General features: G+C 38.0%; 1 protein-coding gene across 9 annotated transcripts in view; it reads left to right on the top strand.

Moving 5' to 3' along the window:
- The window catches only part of ENOX1 (ecto-NOX disulfide-thiol exchanger 1), a 365454-nt gene that overhangs the window by 301458 nt on the left and 42632 nt on the right, over positions 1-21364 (top strand). For all 9 annotated transcript variants that reach the window (XM_052664577.1, XM_052664568.1, XM_052664573.1 and 6 more), the window contains one exon: positions 2813-2930. In XM_052664577.1, the coding sequence (XP_052520537.1) occupies positions 2813-2930 (118 nt within the window). The remainder of the gene's footprint in view (positions 1-2812; positions 2931-21364) is intronic.

Raw genomic sequence — 21364 nt, 5'->3', positions numbered from 1 at the left:
TGCAATCATGATGCCACACAGTTAGCAATGTGGGAACATGCATGTGTGACTGTCATAAGCATGAGCAGAGGAATTGGGACTCAAACTCTCGTTGCTACAAGTGGCTGCAAGGGAAGCAACAGACCTCATCCTATGTTTTGGTCATCCAGCTTTGTTTTTTAATTCAGTATATACGCTATGAACCTGTATTTTAAAAAGTAAGTACCGCTGTCTTTGTTTTCTTTCTTTCTTTCTTCTTTTTTTTATTTTTTTTATTTTATTTTTTTTTAATATGAGCAATTCACATGCAGTTGGCTTACCTTCACATAATACAGTATGTCGATTATTAGTATCACAGTCCTCTAAATGATTTTTCTCTGTCTCAGAATAAAAACTTTAGAAGGTAAGGCGCACTTATTTAATTATTTTGTAGTACACTTGGAAAATGAGTGTTGTACACTTAGTTTGAGAAACACTAAGTGCTGTGATATAAATCATTTGGATAACATTTTAAGTGCCCATTAACTAATGCTAAATTACAGTTGAATACCAATGGCACTAAATGTAACATCCACATGAATACCAAATGAATTCTTTATTATCGGCGCTATTATGGTGAATACCAAATGACTTCACAATAATGGGACACTTAAAATAAAATGTTAGCATAATTTATTGGTACAAACTGTATTTTGCATTTTGTTCACAATATTTCATAAAAGTAGTGGTTAAAGCCTTGGTTTAATTGGAAGCTGGGAAGTTGGGAGCTGATATTTGTCTTATCTTTCTGAAAGGTATGAAAATTATGATTTGTTAGTTTATTTCAATTATGTTAAGACTATCCCTTCTTAAACTTACTTTCTATAAAGGGATATGGTGTATCATTGATTTGCTGACTGCAAAATAAAGCAAATTGACAAATAAACAAATGTTTAATCGAAGGAAATGTTTAAGAGTTGATCTTTCTAGAAATGCTGACTTACTACTTGCTTTTTCAAGTATTATTGCCTTTTGTTTTTCTAAAAAGGAGAATAGGATAATAAAAGCAATTCAAAAACATGCAAAGTCTCTCAGTAAATCAATATGTTTTAGAAATGCCTTTTTTCTCAGATGTGAAATATGATGGAAATGTACCAAATTACAGCTTTGATTTAGCTTTGATTATCTGATGATTTGCTAATTACTTGGTCACCTTCCCTTTTTTTCAGACTTTAGGAAAGCTTTACTAGAAAGCCAAGCACAAAGCGAACAGTTATGCACTTTAGTATTCTCCATGGAAAATTATTGGCTTTACAAACAGTGTAGAAATTGAGGCACCAAGGCCAGTTGTTTCCTCTTCAGGAGGGAACAAAGGGGAGGGAACCTTTTGTCTTCTCATGTATGTAGCCAGTATTCCCCCATCCCCCCCAAAAAAGTGCAGGTGGCATTTTCTAATGAAAAAATAATCTTGCTAATTTCTTCCAGACGTGTCATCTATCGGGTGAGATACTGATTGACCATTTTAGTCTGCTGAGTTGTTTTTTTTTTTCAAATCTGAAATCACTCTGATGTAGAACGCCCACTAATTAGTCTCCTTGCCTTTGCTGCTATTAACGGGCATGTATACATTTATCAGAGTATTTGAGGTCTCCTGATGAACCGTGGGCACAGCTCAAGGGAAACGCCTTTTCTTTTTCACACAGTCCCTCACTGATGGCTTATTGTTAATTGCAAGGAGCTGTGGTTGGGCTCTTCAATTCCATTTCCTTCTTTTTTTGTGCCTCTTCCTTGTTTCGAAGATTTCAAACCACCTCTTTGGGAATTAGGCTCTTTGTTGGCAGAAAAATTAGCTGTCTGCAGGCTGAAAAGGCCTACACTAATCACGGTGCATCATCCCCGTGTTACACCTGACAGGATTATTAGGACAAAATAGAGTTCTCTCAATCTTCTCAGCGCTGCCTTTAAAAAGCCAGCCAATGCACCAATGCCAGCCTTTCTGCTGGGAACAAAGACTGTCTAGACTCCCACAAAGCCCTCACGTCTGATGATCCTTTCCCCAAGGAGACACACACTGGCTTCCTGCTGCCTGCCCTTGTGGCAGTCATCTAGATACCAAAGTAGTTGTCTCCCATCATGATGCAGAAACTTTCAGGACAGCGCTGTCAGGCTGGGTCTTTCAAACCCAAGGCAATCTGGGCATTGGGGGATGAAGGAGAGACTGCTTTAGTCAGCATTAAAAACCTAAAATATAGGATGCTCCATCACCACTGACTGCTCCCAGTTGCCCATGCGGCCAGTGGGGAGAACTAGGCAGGTTTAGAGCGCAGTTAATCTGATTTTTGATAGTTACGTGATGGATGTGAATTGCCCAAAGTGCTTGGGCTTTTTACATTTCTGTGAAGGATGTGTGTAGGAACAAGTTTTAGTGGAGAAACCTACATTTGACCAGAAGAATCCTTCCCCAAGTGATAGTGAAAAGCAAGAATTAGAATTCTTTATACCTTAAGAAGGCTGACAATTTCTCTATCAATCAGACTAATTCATACCAGTTTTAAGCACTATCTCTGCTGCTAAAACATTCCTCTGTGTTTTGTTGAACTAAATAAAGAGCACCTGACATGAATACTCACTTTCTCTCTCGTTTTACCCAAGTGTTACCTTTTATAAGTTCTATTATTCCTTGTGAAGAATTCTTCATGATACTGTTCTTATAAATATTCACAGGCAACTAGGTAACATTACAATAACAAAGTATGTATAATTAAAAATCAGAGCAGTTTTAAAAACAGATACTACTGATACAGTGGTGACCTTATGGAAGTTAATACTGACAAAAGATCATTTTGGATTTTAGGAGCTCCGAAATGCTCACAGCGAACAGCTCATGGGAATCCGCCGGGAAGAGGAGATGGAAATGTCTGATGATGACAGTGGTGACAATCCCAGTAAAAAGCTGAGAGTAGATGATTCAGGTAAAGCCTAAATCCCACTATAATGTCTCCAAGTACATACAGCTGTTGTTTTAAAAGCAAACAAAAACTTACATATGAGAAGTGACAAATTAATAGCTGATTGTATAAAACATTATCTTATTTTAAATCCTCATAATCTAGTTGTCTGAACGGTACAAGCTGTCTCTATGAGGTTTCTCTTGCCTGCTATGAGATACAGTGATGAAAACTCTCTAATTCTGCCCATGGCTGAAAGTATCATGTGTCTTTAGCACACTGTTTGCAATCCTGCATAATACAGTTTTATTCCATGGTTGCCAAAACTAACTTACTATGGAACCACTGAAGTTCTATTACTGTCAGCATTCTCCAAGCCTTACCATTCCTAGCAGTAAGTACACAGCCTCTCTAACAAATACACTATACAATTTTAACTGTGCTTTGTGAAATTGAATTTAAACAGTACATATTTTGCAATACAGTATTGTGTACTGCATTAATCTGATATGTATTAGATGGCTATCATGAAAGAAAGAACCATGGTGCTTGTAATATTTGGAAAGCAGAGCAACTTTTCAGCCTCTTAGGAGTATACCCAAGCTATCCAGTGTGTACACTCAGACTTGGCTCACTAAATTACTGGTAACATGATCTGGATGGAACCTTTGCTTGTTTTCTTAACATTGGCTGATAAAGTTGGGAGTAGCTAGCAGGAAACTTATCTTCAGAAAGAAAATTTACAGAAGCTGAAGCCAAAGCAAAACTGTGAACTGCTAGCTAGCAGTGAGTTTTACAGAAGGTGAAGAAGGAGAAAGTAGTAAAGAAAGAAACCTTGAGTCTGAAGAGGACAAGTTTGGTCTATACTTCTATGTGTAGAAGGTCTATACTACTATATGTAGGCACCATATTCAGAAAGGAAAGAATATCATCCCTTCAATGAGTTGAAGTGTTCATAGACAAACTGACTCCTCAAAATACTGTGTGGTGAGTTCAAATGACTCCAGAATTAAAGACTGAAGAAAGGACCATCATTCTAGTGAATGAAATTTTACTGAAGTATTTCTCTTGAAGGGAGAACTAATGTTTTTTTTCTGAAAGAAAAAATGCATCAATAAAACCTCTAATAGGCAGCCTTAGTTTTTGCTTGTTTTACTATGTGGATTTGGAATTTCTAGAGACCATTAGTGTGAAGCTGTGACAGTGGGTATCTGCAGGCAGGGCACTGCTAGCAATCAGAGATTATTTTGAATGCCTTATCATTTTACCTTGACTATGTCCAATCCTGTGGAGAGAAGTCACTAGAATTAACAACAGAAAGATAGAGTCAGGAATACAAACAGCTTGTGCTCCAGAAAAGGAGTAATGATGTTTTGAATTGTCATACTTATCAGTTCAGCTTGGTTTAACATATGCATGCCTAGGGCTGAGTATGCAGGTCATTCTTTTTGCCTCTGATTAATGACATCACAAATGAGAAAGCATGTTTGTTTTTCTTCTATAAAAAGGGACATTTCTGTCAAACGTCTTGATATCTGAGATTTCTACTGTGTACCAAACTACTTCCATTTATTTGTATTGTTATAACGTGGCACTTGACACCACTCAGTGATGAGTGATGCAAACTAAATCAAAATTTGGCAGTGAATCCACTTGAGTACTTGTCCATCATTGTCCATTCTACCATTAATCATCCTCTTGATCTTAGTGGAGATGATCCAGCCTGCTGTATACATGCAGTACTCCAGTTCTAAAATTATGTTTTATAGCTTTCTTCTAACATTCCACTTTCAAGTCAAGCATGTAGGTTTGATTCATTTGCCACTGACAATATGAGGAACTTGAAGTTTTTGTATATAAACTATGGACAAATGAAAAGAAAGTGAGAGAAGGGCATTTATTTTTCATTTTTATGTACAGTATTTTTAAAATTATTATTGGTGTTAGCTTTCTTTTCTTCCAGAATCACTTCTTTTTATCACTGGATGGCTATTTCTATTCATAGTCACCTCTGTTTTACAAAGAATGTCTTCTATTAGGAGACGTTCATGACAAAGAAACAATCCTGCACGATGAGAAAACACTGTCACTTTCCTTATTTTTAACCCCTTCTCCTATAATGTTTGCCTAAACAGTTAACCATGGGGAGGGCAGAGATTGAGTAACACAAGGAGTATATCATCTCTCTTCAATTCAAGGACAGAATGTAACATAAATGCTTAAAAGTCTAAATCCAAAAATATCTGAAGCAACCAGACATGATGAATTGATATGGATAATTCCAGACTTTTGGACTGCCTGTTCTGCCATCCAAAGGATTTTCCTGTGGAGTTTACTTTTCATCCTGGCCAATGCATTTCATCATCTACTTGAAAGTAGAAAGAACATCTCTGGGAGGTTACCATTCCGAAATCCACAGCAGGTGACAGACATTCCCCCTGACTCCCACAGTGGTGTCAGATCTTTTTTTTTCATTAATTCACCTAGATAAATCACGGGTCTGTGAAGGTATAATTTCAAATTAATTCAACAAATCAGATTGGTTCCTAGGACCTCATTCTGTCTTACTGAAGTCTATAGTTTCACCAGTGTAATTTTTTCTGTTACTCAAGCCTTTTTCATTCAGAAATAACACCACATCTACAGGCATTTTTAGATACTGTGGTGCTGAGCATTTCCTGTGACATCTCCTCACTGCAAATTCCAGGTATTTGAGACAAATGATGAAAAAGCTGTTAGTAAAAGTGGTTTGTGTCCTTTTTTTTCAAGTTGTGGAAGGTATTAAGTCTTGCAGTAGAGCAATTTGTGTTGTCTGTTAGAAATCTGCATGTTGTTTGTTTGGGAAAATTCAGGCTTGCTACTTGCTTGTGGCAATAGGGAATAGATGAAGAGGGACTTGTTGCAAGGTTCATCACTCCATTCTAGACTTGAATCCTCTACTGGAACAGGCTGTCCAGAGATGTGGTGAATGTCCTGCCATTAAAAACACTCAAGACCAGGCTGGATGGGGCTCTCAGCAACCTAATGTAGCTGTAGATGTCCCTGTTCATTTCAGGGGAGTAGGACTAGATGACCCCTGGAGGTCCCTTCCAACTCAAAGGATTCTGTTTCTATGATTCTACCTTCATTTGCCAATTGCTCTTCTCCTACTTGTGAACCTGATTTGCTGATATCTTTGGCTCAGCAGCACAGCTGGAGTAAGAACTGGGACCTTTGGTCTCCTGGACCTGTCTTCCATCCTCCAGTATACAGGACAGGGCTGCCTCCTGCACAGAAATCTTCTGCTCTTCCTGGTGTTTTACAGGTCATTCTCCTTTGGGCTAGTTGGTACTCTACTCTAGCATGTACAAGTTAAACCTTCAGTCAAAGTGAAGGCATCACTACCTGCTTGTTCGGTTGGATAGCATCTCAAACAGATGCCAGACCCTCCTAAACACTCCAGAGACTAGGGAAAACAATAAGTTAGCTGAGCCAGCATACATGCCTAATCACAGGAATCCCTCCCTCTTGATTTACAGACCAAAGATTATTTCCTTTATGAGAAAAGATGGCAAAAGGCTGACCTGAAAGTAAGTGAATCTGTTCTGTGGGCACAGCTATTCCTTCAGAACAATGCTGGTTGTGTATTTTCAAAATTCAGTCCTTGAACAGTGATTTTTCTGCGTTGTGGATTCTATAGTTTAAAGGGACAAGAGGATTGCTAAAGTTGGGAGATTGCTAAGAAAAAAAGAAATGATGATTGGCAACTCAGTTAATACATTTGAAAGTCAAGGTGCAGCTACTGAAGCGTTATATCTGTGGAAAAAATGAGATTCTGTGCTGAAGTCTAGAGGATGTAGGAAAATCTTTAGAATGATCAGGATTTATGGATGCTTCATCTCCCACCTGCTGGCACTGGGAGTAAGGATCCACATGTAAAAGCTTCCAAAGTAATTTTAAGAATTAGTGAAGTGAAGCTGCATGTTGTAGGAAAGAGCTGAAGTTTGGTTTATACCTAGAAGTCACCTGTAATTTTATTTTTAAGGGGAGATGGGTTAATCTCTTGCTTTTGCAGTTCTCTGTGATGCACTATTAATTCGAACAACTCCAGCTGCAGTGAGAGATGGCAGCCAGCACCAGGGGAAAGGAAGGAACACGAGGTGCTTGCAAAGGAACACAGGAAAGATGGAACAGAGATCCCAGAGCCATTGGCCAAGTCCCAGTTCTGCTACAGAATTCACACCAGGACAAATCAATGTATGCATAGTATCTCAGTATCAAGTGGAAGCAAGGATACTTCCTTTAATTCCCCCACTGGCTGTCTTGTCTGCATGGATGATAAACACCTCAGAATAGGGCTGTCTCCAGCCAAATATTTGGAACAGCCCACCCTTTAGGGCCCTGGAACATTTCATTCCATTGTATTACCTGATGATTCTGAGCCAGAAGTGGCCCAAAAAGCCAGCAGTATCCTAGGCTGCATCCAAAGCAGGGTGGCCAGCAGGGAAAGGGAGGGGATTCTCCCTCTCTGTTCTGCCATCATGAGGTCCATTTTTGTATCCAGGCCTGGCATCTCCAGCTCAAGAAAGATGTGAAGCTGTTGGGACAAGTCCAGAGGAGGACCACAGAGATGATCAGAGGGCTGGAGCACCTCTCCTATGAAGAAAGGCTGAGGGAGTTGGTCTTCTTCAGCTTGGAGAAGAGGCCTCATTTCTTTATTTCAGTACTTGAAGGCAGCTAATAAACAGGAGGGGGACTGGCTCTGTACATGGTTTGATAGTGATAGGACAAGGGGGAATGGTTTTAAACTAAAATAGAAGAGATTTAGGTTATATGGTGGAGGAAATTTTTTACTCAGAGGACGGTGAGGCTCTGGCACAAGCTGCCCAGAGAAGCTGTGGATGCCCCATCCCTGGAACCATTCAAGGCCAGGTTGGATGGGGCCTTGAGCAGCCTAATCTGGCAGGTGGCAACTCAGCCCACAGCAGGCAGTTGGAACGAAATGATCTTCAAGGTCTTCTCCAACTTTAGCCATTCTGTGAGTCTATGTTTCTATGATCTTAATAATGTACTTCCCCTGGTGATCGCATGCAAATAATAAATTGTAGATTAATCAGCATATGCCCAGTTTGGATACACAAGATAAGCACTGCCTTCCAATTCAGGCCAGCTGAGACTTCCTTGTCAGGATAGTGAAACATACCTAGGCAGGTGCCAAGTTTAGACACGACAGCTCTTGACATCTTGGACAGTAGCCTGTATCTTTAAGTGCTCCTCTGAGCCGATCCTTGCTCTTTGCAACATCAGTGGAGCTAGTTGCCATAGGAGACAGTGCAGATGGTGGGCAGTCCATCTGGCAAGAGAGCCTAAGTCCTTGTGAAAGTCAAGATGTGACAATTGCACCTTGTGCATGCAGCATAAGACAGGCTTTATGGTATTGTCCTGAAGTCTATCCTGGAAGTTGCAAGCCTGGCAAGTTTTCAAGGAAAGCCTGAAACAACACCAAAGTGATCTGCTTGGTGCTTATTCATCCTTTTTTTTTTCTTTTTTCTTTTTCCCCTGCAATTTAATCTTCTTTTGCTTTCTTTAAGTCTTGTTTGAATGCAGAGATGCACACATGTGATGGAAACTGTGCTTTATAGCAGGATTAAGCTAGTAGGAAAGCTCACTACAATCTTTTTACAACTTGGAATAGAAATTACTGAGCCCCAGCTGTGTGGAGCTGAGCTTTGCTCTTCCTTTCCCTCTGCCTGACCTGGTGTCATGATGAATTTCATGTCAGGTCTTTGTCTTCCTACTGATTCCACAGTCAGGTTGTTCACCCTTTCCTTTCTTGTAAACCTAGCCCTTTATGTGGTTTTGGAGGGATGGGGAGCTTTTTTTTTTTTTGGCCTGTTTTCATGGGAGTTATTGTTCTAAACAAAAGTCTGACATTTTTTTCTGTCATTACTTCTCCATTTAATAGCTTTTTAACACAGATTTTCTCAAAGCAATCCTGATATTTAGCAAGCCCATAATTTCCTTGTCTTCCTTTTAAACATTTATTGATAAAGATAATGTAAAATAGCAAGATTTATTTACTTTAAAAATTAATGGGCTGGCATTGGTTTATTCTTCAGATAAATCAAAACTCTTTCAAAGCTATTAGCAGCTGATGCCATAATCAGCCCTATGGCAATAAGCATACAAAGACTTACACGAGGAAAATAAAACCTGTAAGCAAAATCTGCTAACTAGGTTTTATAAGTTGTCTCAAAAAGAAAATAATTTAGGTCTGAAAAAACAAATTGTGACCGTGCTGATGCAATCCCCCTCTCTGGCCAGAGAAAACAGCTGAATAACCCTTTTTGGGCTCTGTGATTGGCATAACTTCCCTGTGAATGGCAATGCTCTGGAGACCACAGAAACAATCAGCTTTACTCCCTGGGACCATCAGAGATGAACACTAGAAAGCAGCACAAAATGATTACTCCCTTAATGCAAGGACAGTCTGCTCTAGTGCCTTTCCCAGCATGCCAGTTCAAAGCTGTCATCATGAGGCAGACTCCAGTATTGTACTTTAAAATGCATTCTGATTTTCCCATCTCTTTTACAAAAATTGGCTGAAATTCAGGAAGCATGTACTTAGGGGCTTAATTTTGTGCCTCCACTTTTAAGTCCATTTGGTTATGCTACTTGTAGCATAACTACATTTGTTAATTCTACTTGTGCAGCTGAATTTAGCAGAAATGTTGTGAGTCAAGTCTGGAGACAGAAACACAGAACCATTAAGGCTGGAAAAAAAGCACTAAGATCATATAGTCCAACCATCTCCCTATCCCCACCATGCCCACTAACCATGCCCTCCATGCCACATCTACACTGTTCTTGAATATCTCCAGGGATGGAGATGCCACCACTTCCCTGGGCAGCCTCTTCCAGTGCCTGGCCACTCTTTTGGATAATAGCTTTTTCCTAATATCCAACCTGAACCTCCCCTGGTGCAACTTGAGGCCATTATCTCTTGTCCCCCTCCCTAAAAGGGAGAAGAGTCCAACCTCACCTCACCACAATCTCCTTTCAGGGAGTTGCAGAGAGTTGCCAAGCCTGTCTGCCCCAGGGAACAGGGCAGGCAGCCTCTTCCTCTCCCAGGAACTGGGTCAACCCATTGGCTTTGGGAACCCAGCATTGAAGGGGTTACCAACCTAACATTCAATTTTTGGAGGAAATAGACACTTGAAAGACACTCCCCTGATAAGGGTTTTAGGAGGATGTCCCGTTAACTACAAAACAAGTCTGTTGTGCTTTGATGCTTTTCAACTGCCAGAAATACTATTATCTAGATTACATTTTCTTATGTTTTCTGGGTATTTTGTACTGATAAGGTTTTATGCAGGATCGTTACATATGAGAATAGATTTAATCCTGTTTTTAGCAAGCTTTAAGGACACTGAGGGATTATTTATGTAATAAGATGCAAAGTTGCTATGGAAAATGCTATAGCAACCTAACATCTTCACAAACCCAAGCAGCCACTTGTGACAGCAATCTAAATTTACATTTATTTTAGTGTCATTTTATTGACATTCTTAGTATCTCATTTTGACAGCATGTTAAAATATGTTTTGCATTCATGCTAGAACAAAATTAACAGCATGTTGTTGGAACGAAGATGATGTCTATAATTTTTTGAGATAATTTTAGCATATTTCATTTTGTGTAAATAGCATTAAAATAGTAGTGCAAAGAAGTTTGGGTGTATCCCCTCTGTAATACAGCAAACAACATGCATTGAAAGTAATTTCATGAGTCAATGAAAGCTGAACTGTGTTTATTTATTTGCTTGATATCTGAATGAAAATATTTTAAAGAAAGAAATGATTTTGTTATCAGAATTTATTTCAAATCCTATGTCTTTTATTATAACTTTCCCTTTTCAGGATACAGGCTATAATTTTTCATTAGGTTTCATAAAGCAGGGCATCATTTCTGAATGCGTACACTTGCAGTTTGGTAGGGAATTGCATTACTTGAATGGGACTTTTCTAAAACACAGAATAACAGTGTGCATTGCCCTGTAGGAGGTTAAATAAGAAAGGAAGGGAAAAACAAACACAAAGCACCAGAACAGGCTGAACTCTGTCCTGTGCTCATTGCAGTTAATAGTGAGACTCCCATTGACTTCAATGGGAGCAGAAGCAAGCTCTGTATATTGATTTTCTCCAACCCCTTCTATTAAGAATCTTGAAGTGTGGCTGTAACATTGTTGAAGTGGGATGTTGGCAGCAAAATCAATAAAAGACAATATTAGAGCATATGCTGTTTTCAGCTTCCTCATAATCTGATATAGCTGGTATTAGCATCCTTCTCCAAATTACACTTCATGCGTTCTATAAAGTGACCTTCCTTATAGTGCCCTCTCCAATATACAGCTTTTGTGCTCTTACTCATGTATTTAGCCCTCGAGAGCATGAGACCTATTCATAATAGTGAAGATTGTTGGTTCTGAAGAGAACACAAAGAACAGATTTCTTCATGAGTGATTTCACAGGGCTCACAACCTAAACTCTATTTCTGATCTCTTATGAAAGATCATTTATATTATTGTTTGAACTAAGTTCATGGTTTGGGGGTTTCTTAATAATGCTGGCCTTCATGCCCTGTTGTTTTAAGGAACCTTTTCCACTCCAGCAAATTAGAAGAGGTTGTAAGTGTTGCTTGAGTTGGAGATGTTGTTACCTTCTTATCCACTTACCTTCTTAATCCATGAAACATTAGACTTTACTAAAGTACCAGAAGAGATAATAATCCAAAAGAAGAACCTTTTCCCGCATCAGTACAAGCTTCTAAGCTCAGAACTACCTTTTTGGGGAGCACACTTATGTCATGAGACATGTAAGGCTGGCTGAACTTTCCAAAACATTAAAAGCTTCCTTTTCAAATTATGCAATTTCTCAGACCCTATGCATCCAGCAGAATGGCAGTCTGTGATGTGGTTGCATGCCAGGAGGTAAAAGCCCACCCGGAAGGGCTTGTGCTTCAAGCCAGCTCACCACAGAAATCTGCAAAATTACAACAGGCTAACTAGTGCTATTTTACTTTGAGGAATGAATATTAGATTCAGAGGAATTTTGTGATATCCTGCTCTTTGGTTTTGTCTTTAAGACTATCTCATGAAAATCAGCTTCTCAACTAGTGTCACATATCCATAGTGTAGCATTTTTATGAGCAGTATGTTGAAGATTCAGTTCTGATTAGAGGTGAGTGATTTTTAGTCTTACTCAGTTTTACATTAACAGCAGAGGGAAGAGAAAACAAAGAAAAGCCCTCTTGTACATGGAATGACTGACTCAAGAATTAGATAGCATACCATTTTATATCACTTCTCCACTAGTTCAAACATGTGACTCATTGAATACTGGTTTACCAAAGAAGGAAAATTTGTGTCTATGTGGTTTAAGGGAACGTGTTTTCCCTTCCCTTCCCTTCCCTTCCCTTCCCTTCCCTTCCCTTCCCTTCCCTTCCCTTCCCTTCCCTTCCCTTCCCTTCCCTTCCCTTCCCTTCCCTTCCCTTCCCTTCCCTTCCCTTCCCTTCCCTTCCCTTCCCTTCCCTTCCCTTCCCTTCCCTTCCCTTCCCTTCCCTTCCCTTCCCTTCCCTTCCCTTCCCTTCCCTTCCCTTCCCTTCCCTTCCCTTCCTTTTCCAAATTAGGAGTGCTAATTTCCATGTAATTTTTTTACCTTTCAGTGGGAGGATAGCTTGCTGTCATTTTGCTTATTTAGTCAGTTCTCCATATATTCATTGCATATCAAGATGTTACTTAGGCACAATAATGTGCTAAGCATGCATTTGAAGCACTACTGTACCCAGTTATTGTTGAATGCTTCTACAATTGATAATAGTATCTTACATGTCATCCAGGGATCTCTCTGAAAAGTTTCTTCATTGCTTCTTTTTCATGTGTCAGCTACAGACAATATTCAATCATAAATTTGTCTTTTGAGTTTTGGAGACAAGTGTGTGCTTTCAGCAGCTGAGGAAAAGCATGAGAAAAAAATAATACCTCTCCTCATGTTGTTCTGTTATCAGATAGTTGTCTGTCTCATGTTTTGTTGATGGGTTTTGAGATGCCTGTGCTGTTAGACCTTGATCCCACAAGCTTACTGCCTGCGGCTCAGTGTTTGCAGTCACCTTCTGCTCAACACCCACACATATGAAGTCCTAAGCAGTGGCTTACCCAGAAAGTCTGTTACAGGGAGTATTTTACTGTTGTTTCTTTAAAGTTTTACACTTCTTGCAAGTTTCAAAAGAAGTCTCTTTCTGGAAGGACTGCACGTAGCACCAATCCCTCTAGAACCCTGCCATCTGTAAGCTCACAACACGTTTTATTCTACAGTAGCTGAGAAAATGCCTACTAAACATGTTAAGTTCCAGAGAAGCACAGTAGCCTGCCTCATTTTGCAGGTACTGAGTGTGTTGAAATCAGGATGGAGGGGAGAAAGGTGGTATTTACTTGTAGATGTAATTCTTCTGCATCGTCTTCCATTCTCATAAGGGATAAGTCACTCAAAAAAAAAAAATACCATGTGAATGTGAAAATCAAGAAATTCCAAGCTTCTTGGAATTCTTAGAAAGGGTAAAAATATTCTCATATTTAAGATCCATTTTTCTTCTGATACTAAAGTCACAGAGAAATTATTACAGCACTACACACTTTTAAAGAAAAATTAGCTCTGCATTCTAATCCAGTACAAGGTCAGAGAGGTAGCAGAATAAATACTCTCCCATAGCTTAAGGCACAATAGAATTTTTAACAAAGGTTGTTGATCCTCACATTTATAAAGAGCACTTTGCATTTACGATCAGAATTTGCCTACCATAAATCAGAGCAATTCAAAGAACTGCAGTCACCAAAAGCAGTCAGATCAGCCCTTTCTTATCCTAATGGACATGACAAATTGAGAGATTCACAGGAACACTGTCAGGTTTGTTTCCAAACAGGTTTGTTCCCTGAAATTATGGTATCTTCATATTTATTCATCCTACAGATATTTTTGTTCAAGTTGTCTCAGTGGTGTTGGACCTGAATGCAATTCCTAGTTTAAATGTCAACAGTAGCAGTACAGTTATGTATCCTATTAAGGCCAGTTTTTATTTTTTAAATCTGAATGAAATTATGACCAATTAAGTTGATGCCTAATAAATAACCATTGGTAACCTACCTATACAGAGATTTACCTATATATAGTGATGTTGAGTATCCCAGGCAATCTGTATATCACATGTATACACCTACATAAAATCAATTTATGACATCTACATAATGTTAACATAGAATGCGTGAAACACTAAGCTTTCATCAACATATCTTGTGTGATCCAATTTTCAGAAGTCCATACCTCCAGGTGCAAGGCACCATAAAAACAAGTAGTGAGGTAGGTCATCAATGCCACTTTGCATCTTCCCCGTAACCCACACTTTTCTTATTTAAGAGAGCCCATCCCTTCTCTCTTGAGACTGGAAGCTTATCTGTCATTTTTAGTGTTACACAAACAGTCATTTCTTGAAAATTATTGATTAGAGGAAAAATTCACTTCTTTGCTGGCATCCATAAAACACAGCACCTGCTGAACTGTCTTAATTTCTCGACTAGAAAAGAAAGAAAAAAAGTAAATGCAGAACCTCTAAAAGAGAATCCGCTCTCAAATATATTTAACCAAGACAATGTTGTTTTTGTTTTTTTTTTTTCCAAGCAGCTATTGGTAAACACAAAGCATAATTATCAAAGTTATACCTCCACGTTTTCTTAGGATTACTTGAGTCTTATGACTCTAGTTCAAGAGGATAACCAAGTAGGAAAGACAATGCACCAGGTCCCAGCCAACAGTCCACCCACATCGGTGTGTGGTTCTTCTCTCTGCTCTGCCCTCTAAGTGTGTATCACGTCTACTGGGCTTAGTACATATCATGGGTGGCAATAGAAGAAATGTGTCCCAAAAAGGAGAGGAAACAGAAGATCTTTGGTCTTTAGAGGTGACCTGGAGAAATTGGTCTCAACAGGGCAGACTAACTAATGTCTGTCAAAATTCCATTTCCAAGTTACATAGATGCCAGTATTCCAAAGAAATGCCATCAAGCAAAATAGACCTAAAATGTGACAAGTTTTAATATTTTTGTAACAAGGTGGCCTCTTCCAAATTCTAACTATGCATTTCAGTAATGTGATGTGACATCTTTTTTAGGAATAGTTCAAAGTACTTAATGCTGCAATTTACCTGCGACTAAACTGGTAAGAGAACTGGAGAATATACTGCAAAGAAAGTATGAGTGAGAGCAGAAAAAAATATCAAGAAATGTCAGGCAAGTGGAAAGTACAAGTGGACAAAGGTTTAGTGTTGGAGGAGGAAATGAACTGAGCTGAACCAGTGCAGAGGAAAAAGGAGGAAAGTATGAAGAAAGGGGTAGAAAGATGAGTTAAAGCAGATTAGTCGCATCGTTTTTAAGGCCTTTGAGAAAGTCAGTTCATTCTTCTGATCTCCTGAGCCACTTGTAAAACTGTAATAAGTAATCTGCATCTCTTTCCTAGGTCTGGCTGAAACAGTGAGATGGATTTCCCTTGAGTTTTGAGCTAAAAGTCAGAGTTGGGGAGAACACAATGAAATACAGAGAGACGGTGCTGATCCACAGTCTAGAAAGTCTGGAAGCTGCTAATCCAGAAGCTCTCAGCTAATAATCTCTCTAAGGCTCTAAATAAAATGTCAGATATCATGAGACTCATCATAGCAGCACAGGAACTGGCAGCACCACTCCCTGGGGTATTATTAATCCACCTCAGAACCAGCATTTGCATGTTACTTTTTGCACGCTTCTTTGCTAGTTTTGTTATTAGACCCATCTGGTCTGTAATGTGCCCTCCTTCTCTCTACACCTTCTTTGCTATTTGCAAAAAGACATGCTTCATTACACAAAAAAATAATAAGCCTTCATAAATTGCTTAGTAAGCCACGTGTGCTTTAAGCCTTGAAAAGAACAGCGCTATTGCAGAAGTCTGGTAAGCAGGATTAAGTTTTGTAAACTGAGAAAATCTCTATTCATAGAAATGCTTTGGTTTCTCAAATGTTACATCTGTGTGTCGTAGATGGGATGGATAAAATTGCCATTAAATTATGGTAGAATTTTTCTTTTCTTTATCCCTTTTTTTTTTTTTTGGCAGCATCCTACTGTTTACTAATTGTTCGCCAGCAAGTCTTATGTGAATAGGGAGTCTGAAAATAATTCTCATGAGTATTCAGTTTGAACATCTGGCATCATCATGAATGTAACGGGTATAATGAGTTTCTCCACAGTGAATGTAAGCAGCATGGTGAAGAAAGGATGCTGAAGCAACAGCACCTGAATAAAGGTTTTTTAAAAAGTAAATCTCCCTCCCAGTGTGTGGGTCTTAACTCCCACTAACATTAATGGCAATAACCCCTCCACATATAGGATAATTAGTGCCTTTGGAGTTTAAATTTGCAGTTTCTGAGACATTCAAATGAAGTGTGCCTAACATTAGGAAAAATGAGGAAATTCCTTGTTTGGTTGCACTATGTCTGAAGGGGAAAGAAAAAAATGGTCCATGGCTAGATTAATTTATAATTGCCCCAAATTATTTATTTTTAAACCATTCTAATTCTGTTTTCAGAGTTTATTCAGGCTAGTTCGCTAGCTACTTTCAAGTTTTAACCAAAGGGGTTATTTAAAAAAGCCAAGTGACATAATTTATTTTCATATAAACACAGGATAACAATGGAAGAGGCGTATGTTAAAGAATGCAATATAGGAATAGTGTTGCTTTTGTTTGGTAATATCAGACATACTTCTGTGCACTCATTGTTGACATCTGAATGCCAGTGGTTAGTGAACTAGAGTTACTGAGGAGAGGAGAGGAGAGGAGAGGAGAGGAGAGGAGAGGAGAGGAGAGGAGAGGAGAGGAGAGGAGAGGAGAGGAGAGGAGAGGAGGCTTTATATATTCCCTTCAAGTACTGGAAGTCCTTGATATATTATATTGAACCAATATCCAAAAAATTTCATGTTAGCATACAACATACCATAGAATCATAGAATCAATTACGTTGGAAAAGACCTTCAGGATCATCAAGTCCAACCACAGAGTTGTTTCCTACAAATCAAGAGGTGGCTACAAATACTGCTCAAACAGGAAGGACCCCCTGGCATTTCAATTTCTTAGTATTTGGGCTACTTGAGACTAGTTTGTGCCTTCTGAAAGAACCTGAGATCCTGAAGACAGCTAAGGAAGAGTCAAAAGCTGTCTTTGCTAGGATGACTGTAAATTTATTTAAAGTTTTTCTTGTTGTTTTTTTCCCACACAACATCTCCTTCATATATAATAATAAAAAAAAAAAGAAAAAAAAAGGAAAAAAAAAAAGATGCAATTATGGTTGCCTTCAGGCAGGAGAAAGAAACAGACAAATCCTCCTTAATGAAATATAGCGGTTGCATTGATGTTTAGATTCAAGAGATTCTTCTGTTTAGAGGGTATGATGATCTACACTGACATTCATTTCTATTTAAAGATTTTCTCCAGCACATAACTGTAAAGACAAAGAATTTTTAGTACCTTTCAGATATCTGTACAGCATGTAGAAAAAGGCTTATATAAGAGTTCATACTATTATCTTCAAATCTTGAAACGCTGTTTTACTACAGACTCACAGGGTATCAGCTAAGATCTTCCATGCTCGCTATCTGCTAAGACTTCCTTCCTTACTAATGACAACTGACATACCTCATGACCTCCCAGATCCTCCAAAATCATTTTCCCTTGCTGACTTTCCCCTAGTTATAATGCTTCACAGTTCACTTGTTTGAAAAACAAGCAAGCTAGATAGAAGCCAAGGATAACTTCTATTGTTTGTATTTATGGTTGTGAACTCCATGTCCTTATTTCTCTCCTCTTGTACTTGTTTAGTCCTTCAAACTGAAAATTCTTTGAACTAGTAGAGTAGTAGCGGTTTCTGACAAGTTGTTTTTTTTTTTAATGTTGTGTTTTTTGGTTTGTTTGTTCTGGGTTTTTTGTTGTTGTTGTTTTGGTTTGGTTTTTTTTAGACACAGCAAATGCTCTGCAATGGAATTGATGCAGCCAAAAAAATTACCATAACAACAGCCATCATTTTGACAGTTCTTGATGATATTCTTGTTGATGTTATCAAAAGGAGCATCATATCATTTTAAACCCCATTTTCATGTCAGGAAATTAGGATCATGGTATTAGTAGAACTCAGATGGAAGGAAAGCTTGGGTATATGCTCTTCATCTGTTTTCATGACACTGTTTTGGTACATTGGCAAAAGTTCCAAAACCCTGAGAATTTCTGCTAAAGAGGTTAGACTAAAAGTCTTAAATAAATAAAAAGTTGTCAGTTTTATAATCCATTTCTTTAGAAGTACCTATAAGAAAGAAAAAATATGTGTAGGAAAACTTCTGCTAGCAGATCGTGGGGAAGTATTATGCTCTTGAATTTACAAGTTACTTTTCTGTTGTTGCCATTGCTTGGTCATTTGTTTTTCAGATATTAATTCCAGACTGATACAGATCCTGAAGATAAGCTACTGCCTATGAATTTCAACCAGGAGTGTTTTCCATATGTGAATTAGTAGTCTGTCATTAATATTAAACGTAGTGTTATAAATGTTATTAATGCCCAGATATGTGTTAATAAAATTGCTAGGAACGTATTAATTATCCCCAAGTTCTGCAATAACTATAAACATATAAAAACAGAGGCTTGGGATGTTCAGTTTATTTCCTGGCCACTATGTGAGTTATAAAATACTACGATTATTTGTAATTACAATTATTTTCACTGTGTAGACTTACTCTACCTCATCTTCCATGGGCAGCTATTATGCATGAGGTTAGATATAACCACAGAAAACTAGATGAAAGTAAATGGCACAAGTTGGTGCTGCTGATAAAAAAAAAAAAAAGCAAATACCTAACAGCGTCTGAAATAGATGACCTAGAAAAGTAATTTTTTTTTTTTTTTCTGAGATATCAGTCTGAGACATTTTTAATACATCTTGAGACTTCAGAGTATTTCTGTATTACAGTCACTTTTTTTCTTTTTTTTTTTTTTTTAATCCAGAATATTTTTTTTTGTTTTGGGTCTGATCTGGATCCACTGCATGTAACCAGTTTGGCCATAACGCTGTTGCTGTGGCACTGCTGCCTCAGAACACGCAAATCACACTAACCTCTTAGATGTCTTCAAGATATTGATGAGAAGGCTTCCCCACTTACATACGTCTGATCTTCCCCTAGCTGATTCTCTGAGACTGACAGGTATCCGTTTGTGTCCCCCCATGAAAATGCTATAAAGCGTCTGTTGGGCTGGTTGCCAGCTGTGTCTGTTCAGGTACAAATATTCTCTTCTGCTTGCATTACAGGCAGTTATTTGGGATTCTTGTCAGAGTTTTCTTTTGATCTAGCTTCCTTCTATATCGTGCTTCTGTACAGGCTTTCACTTTAATTGTCTTCTATCCTAAGAAGCTTTCTAGTGTGTCTCAGTGAGGGGTTCTGTAGATGAGTATCAGAACTACCAAACTTAAAATGGAATCAGAAGTTGCAGTGGGATGAGCTAAGTAAACCTCTTAAGCAAAAATAACCCCCTCGGCTGTGTCAATGCAATTATAGAAAAAATAATTCTGCACAAATGAGAAAAATATTTACTTTTTACAATGCAGATTCCATTATCTCCAAAAATTCTTCATAAAATTGTAGTTTAGTATTCAATAAGGTGTTCTTCAGTATGCATAAAATGTAAGCAAACTGCTCTATTTGGGATAACTGCGTTGAATCCAGAATGATTTTAATTCACTAAAATATAAATAACTTAAAATTACGGTTATGATGTGCAAACAAAAAGAATCTTTTTGATTTTGTTTCAGAGTTACGCAGTGCTGAATGAGATGGAGCCCCTGGCGTCTACCAGATGTCTTTCTTTGACTTATGCTCTATTTGATGACTTTTTTACTAACCGCTTTATTCACATTAGGAACAGAGCTTTTTGTAGCTTAAAATTAAATAACAAAAGAACTGTGTGTATGAACACCATATAGTTAATGGTTTAATCTAAAAATAATTCATCTGAAAGCTTGTGACAGTGTAGAATTCTATTATACTGCTACTGTATGGGTTGCATCCTCCTTCTTTAAGGACTTCTACCTTGGACTCTTTCTTTAGTTGCTTACTGTGAATGGCTAAGAAGAGCACCAAATTGTATAATAATTTTGATAAGATTTTAGATGCATCTAGGAATTCTGCCTAATATCACAAACTCATCTCTGCTATATTCTTCTTCACACATTTCAGGTTGTTTGAGATATGCTAACATATGCTGTTACCTCTTCCAAACACAGCCTTTATTCTGCTAGGATCTGGAATATAGGTTGATGGGGCACCATCCTTGCGTGGGACTTCTTGGTAGTACAGTAATCCAATTATTAATATAGATCTTAATATGGCATTCTAAAATAATTTTAAAATAATAAAATAATGACATTTGTTGGTGCAACTAAATTTTTAGCAGTAAAAAAGCTGTTTTGCGTTTCTAAAGGAAAAACAAGCTTTTGCTTCTGAAGCTCATATAGAGTGCAATTTGGAAGAGTGATTTTTTTAAATCCTAACAAGTTCATCACCTATAGGTGATTTTCACAATCTGTAGAAGACTTTTGCTTTTTCCCTACTTTAATGCATCTGTAGAAGACAGAAGTGCCATCCTCAGCCCCACTCAATAGCCTGAATTTACCTATGTGGGAAAAAATATGTTCTCCATCTGGGCCATGATGAGGCCAAGAAAATGCACCACAACAGCTTCTCCAGTTAAAGCAGCCTAAAGCTCAACTAAATCTGGGTTTCTGGCTGGAATTGAGTATTGTAAAAAATGCAGTTCTTTGACTGGGGACAGTCCAATTGGTGGGAGGAAGACAATACAAATGGCTGCCATTTTATTTAATTACTTTCCTCTGGACACTGCAAAGACAAGCTGTATTTTCAAGTAATTTAGTTCAAATCCATTACATAAATCAAAGAATAAAATTTTAATATAAGCTTCTGATATGTGTTTTTGTTAGACTGAGATTTTTATTTGCTCAGACTCTATTTTAGGCGTAGCTTGTTGGCTCTTATAAAAAAAAAAAAAAAAAAAAAAAAAAGATTTCATCCTCTTATTTGCCCATTGGACTCAACATTGTAATTTCTTGAAGGTATATTTTGTCACAGAAGGATGATTACATGCTTTTCAGAACAATTTAATTTGATGTAACAATACTGTAACTCTTACTAAATCTTCCAGAGATACTCCGTAGAATATCCAAATTAAGTGCAATAACCAGTCCATGCCTATATTTTAATAATGGCTAATTCTACTTTATTTTGGATAAAGCATTTGTATTACTTTAAAATTAGTAAAAATTATCTCAGAAAAAGATACGTTTATCCGA

Source organism: Tympanuchus pallidicinctus, unplaced genomic scaffold (assembly GCF_026119805.1).
Source record: "Tympanuchus pallidicinctus isolate F22 unplaced genomic scaffold, pur_lepc_1.0 scaffold6, whole genome shotgun sequence".
NCBI classification, from domain to species: domain Eukaryota; kingdom Metazoa; phylum Chordata; class Aves; order Galliformes; family Phasianidae; genus Tympanuchus; species Tympanuchus pallidicinctus.
This window is presented reverse-complemented; position numbering and strand designations above follow the sequence as displayed.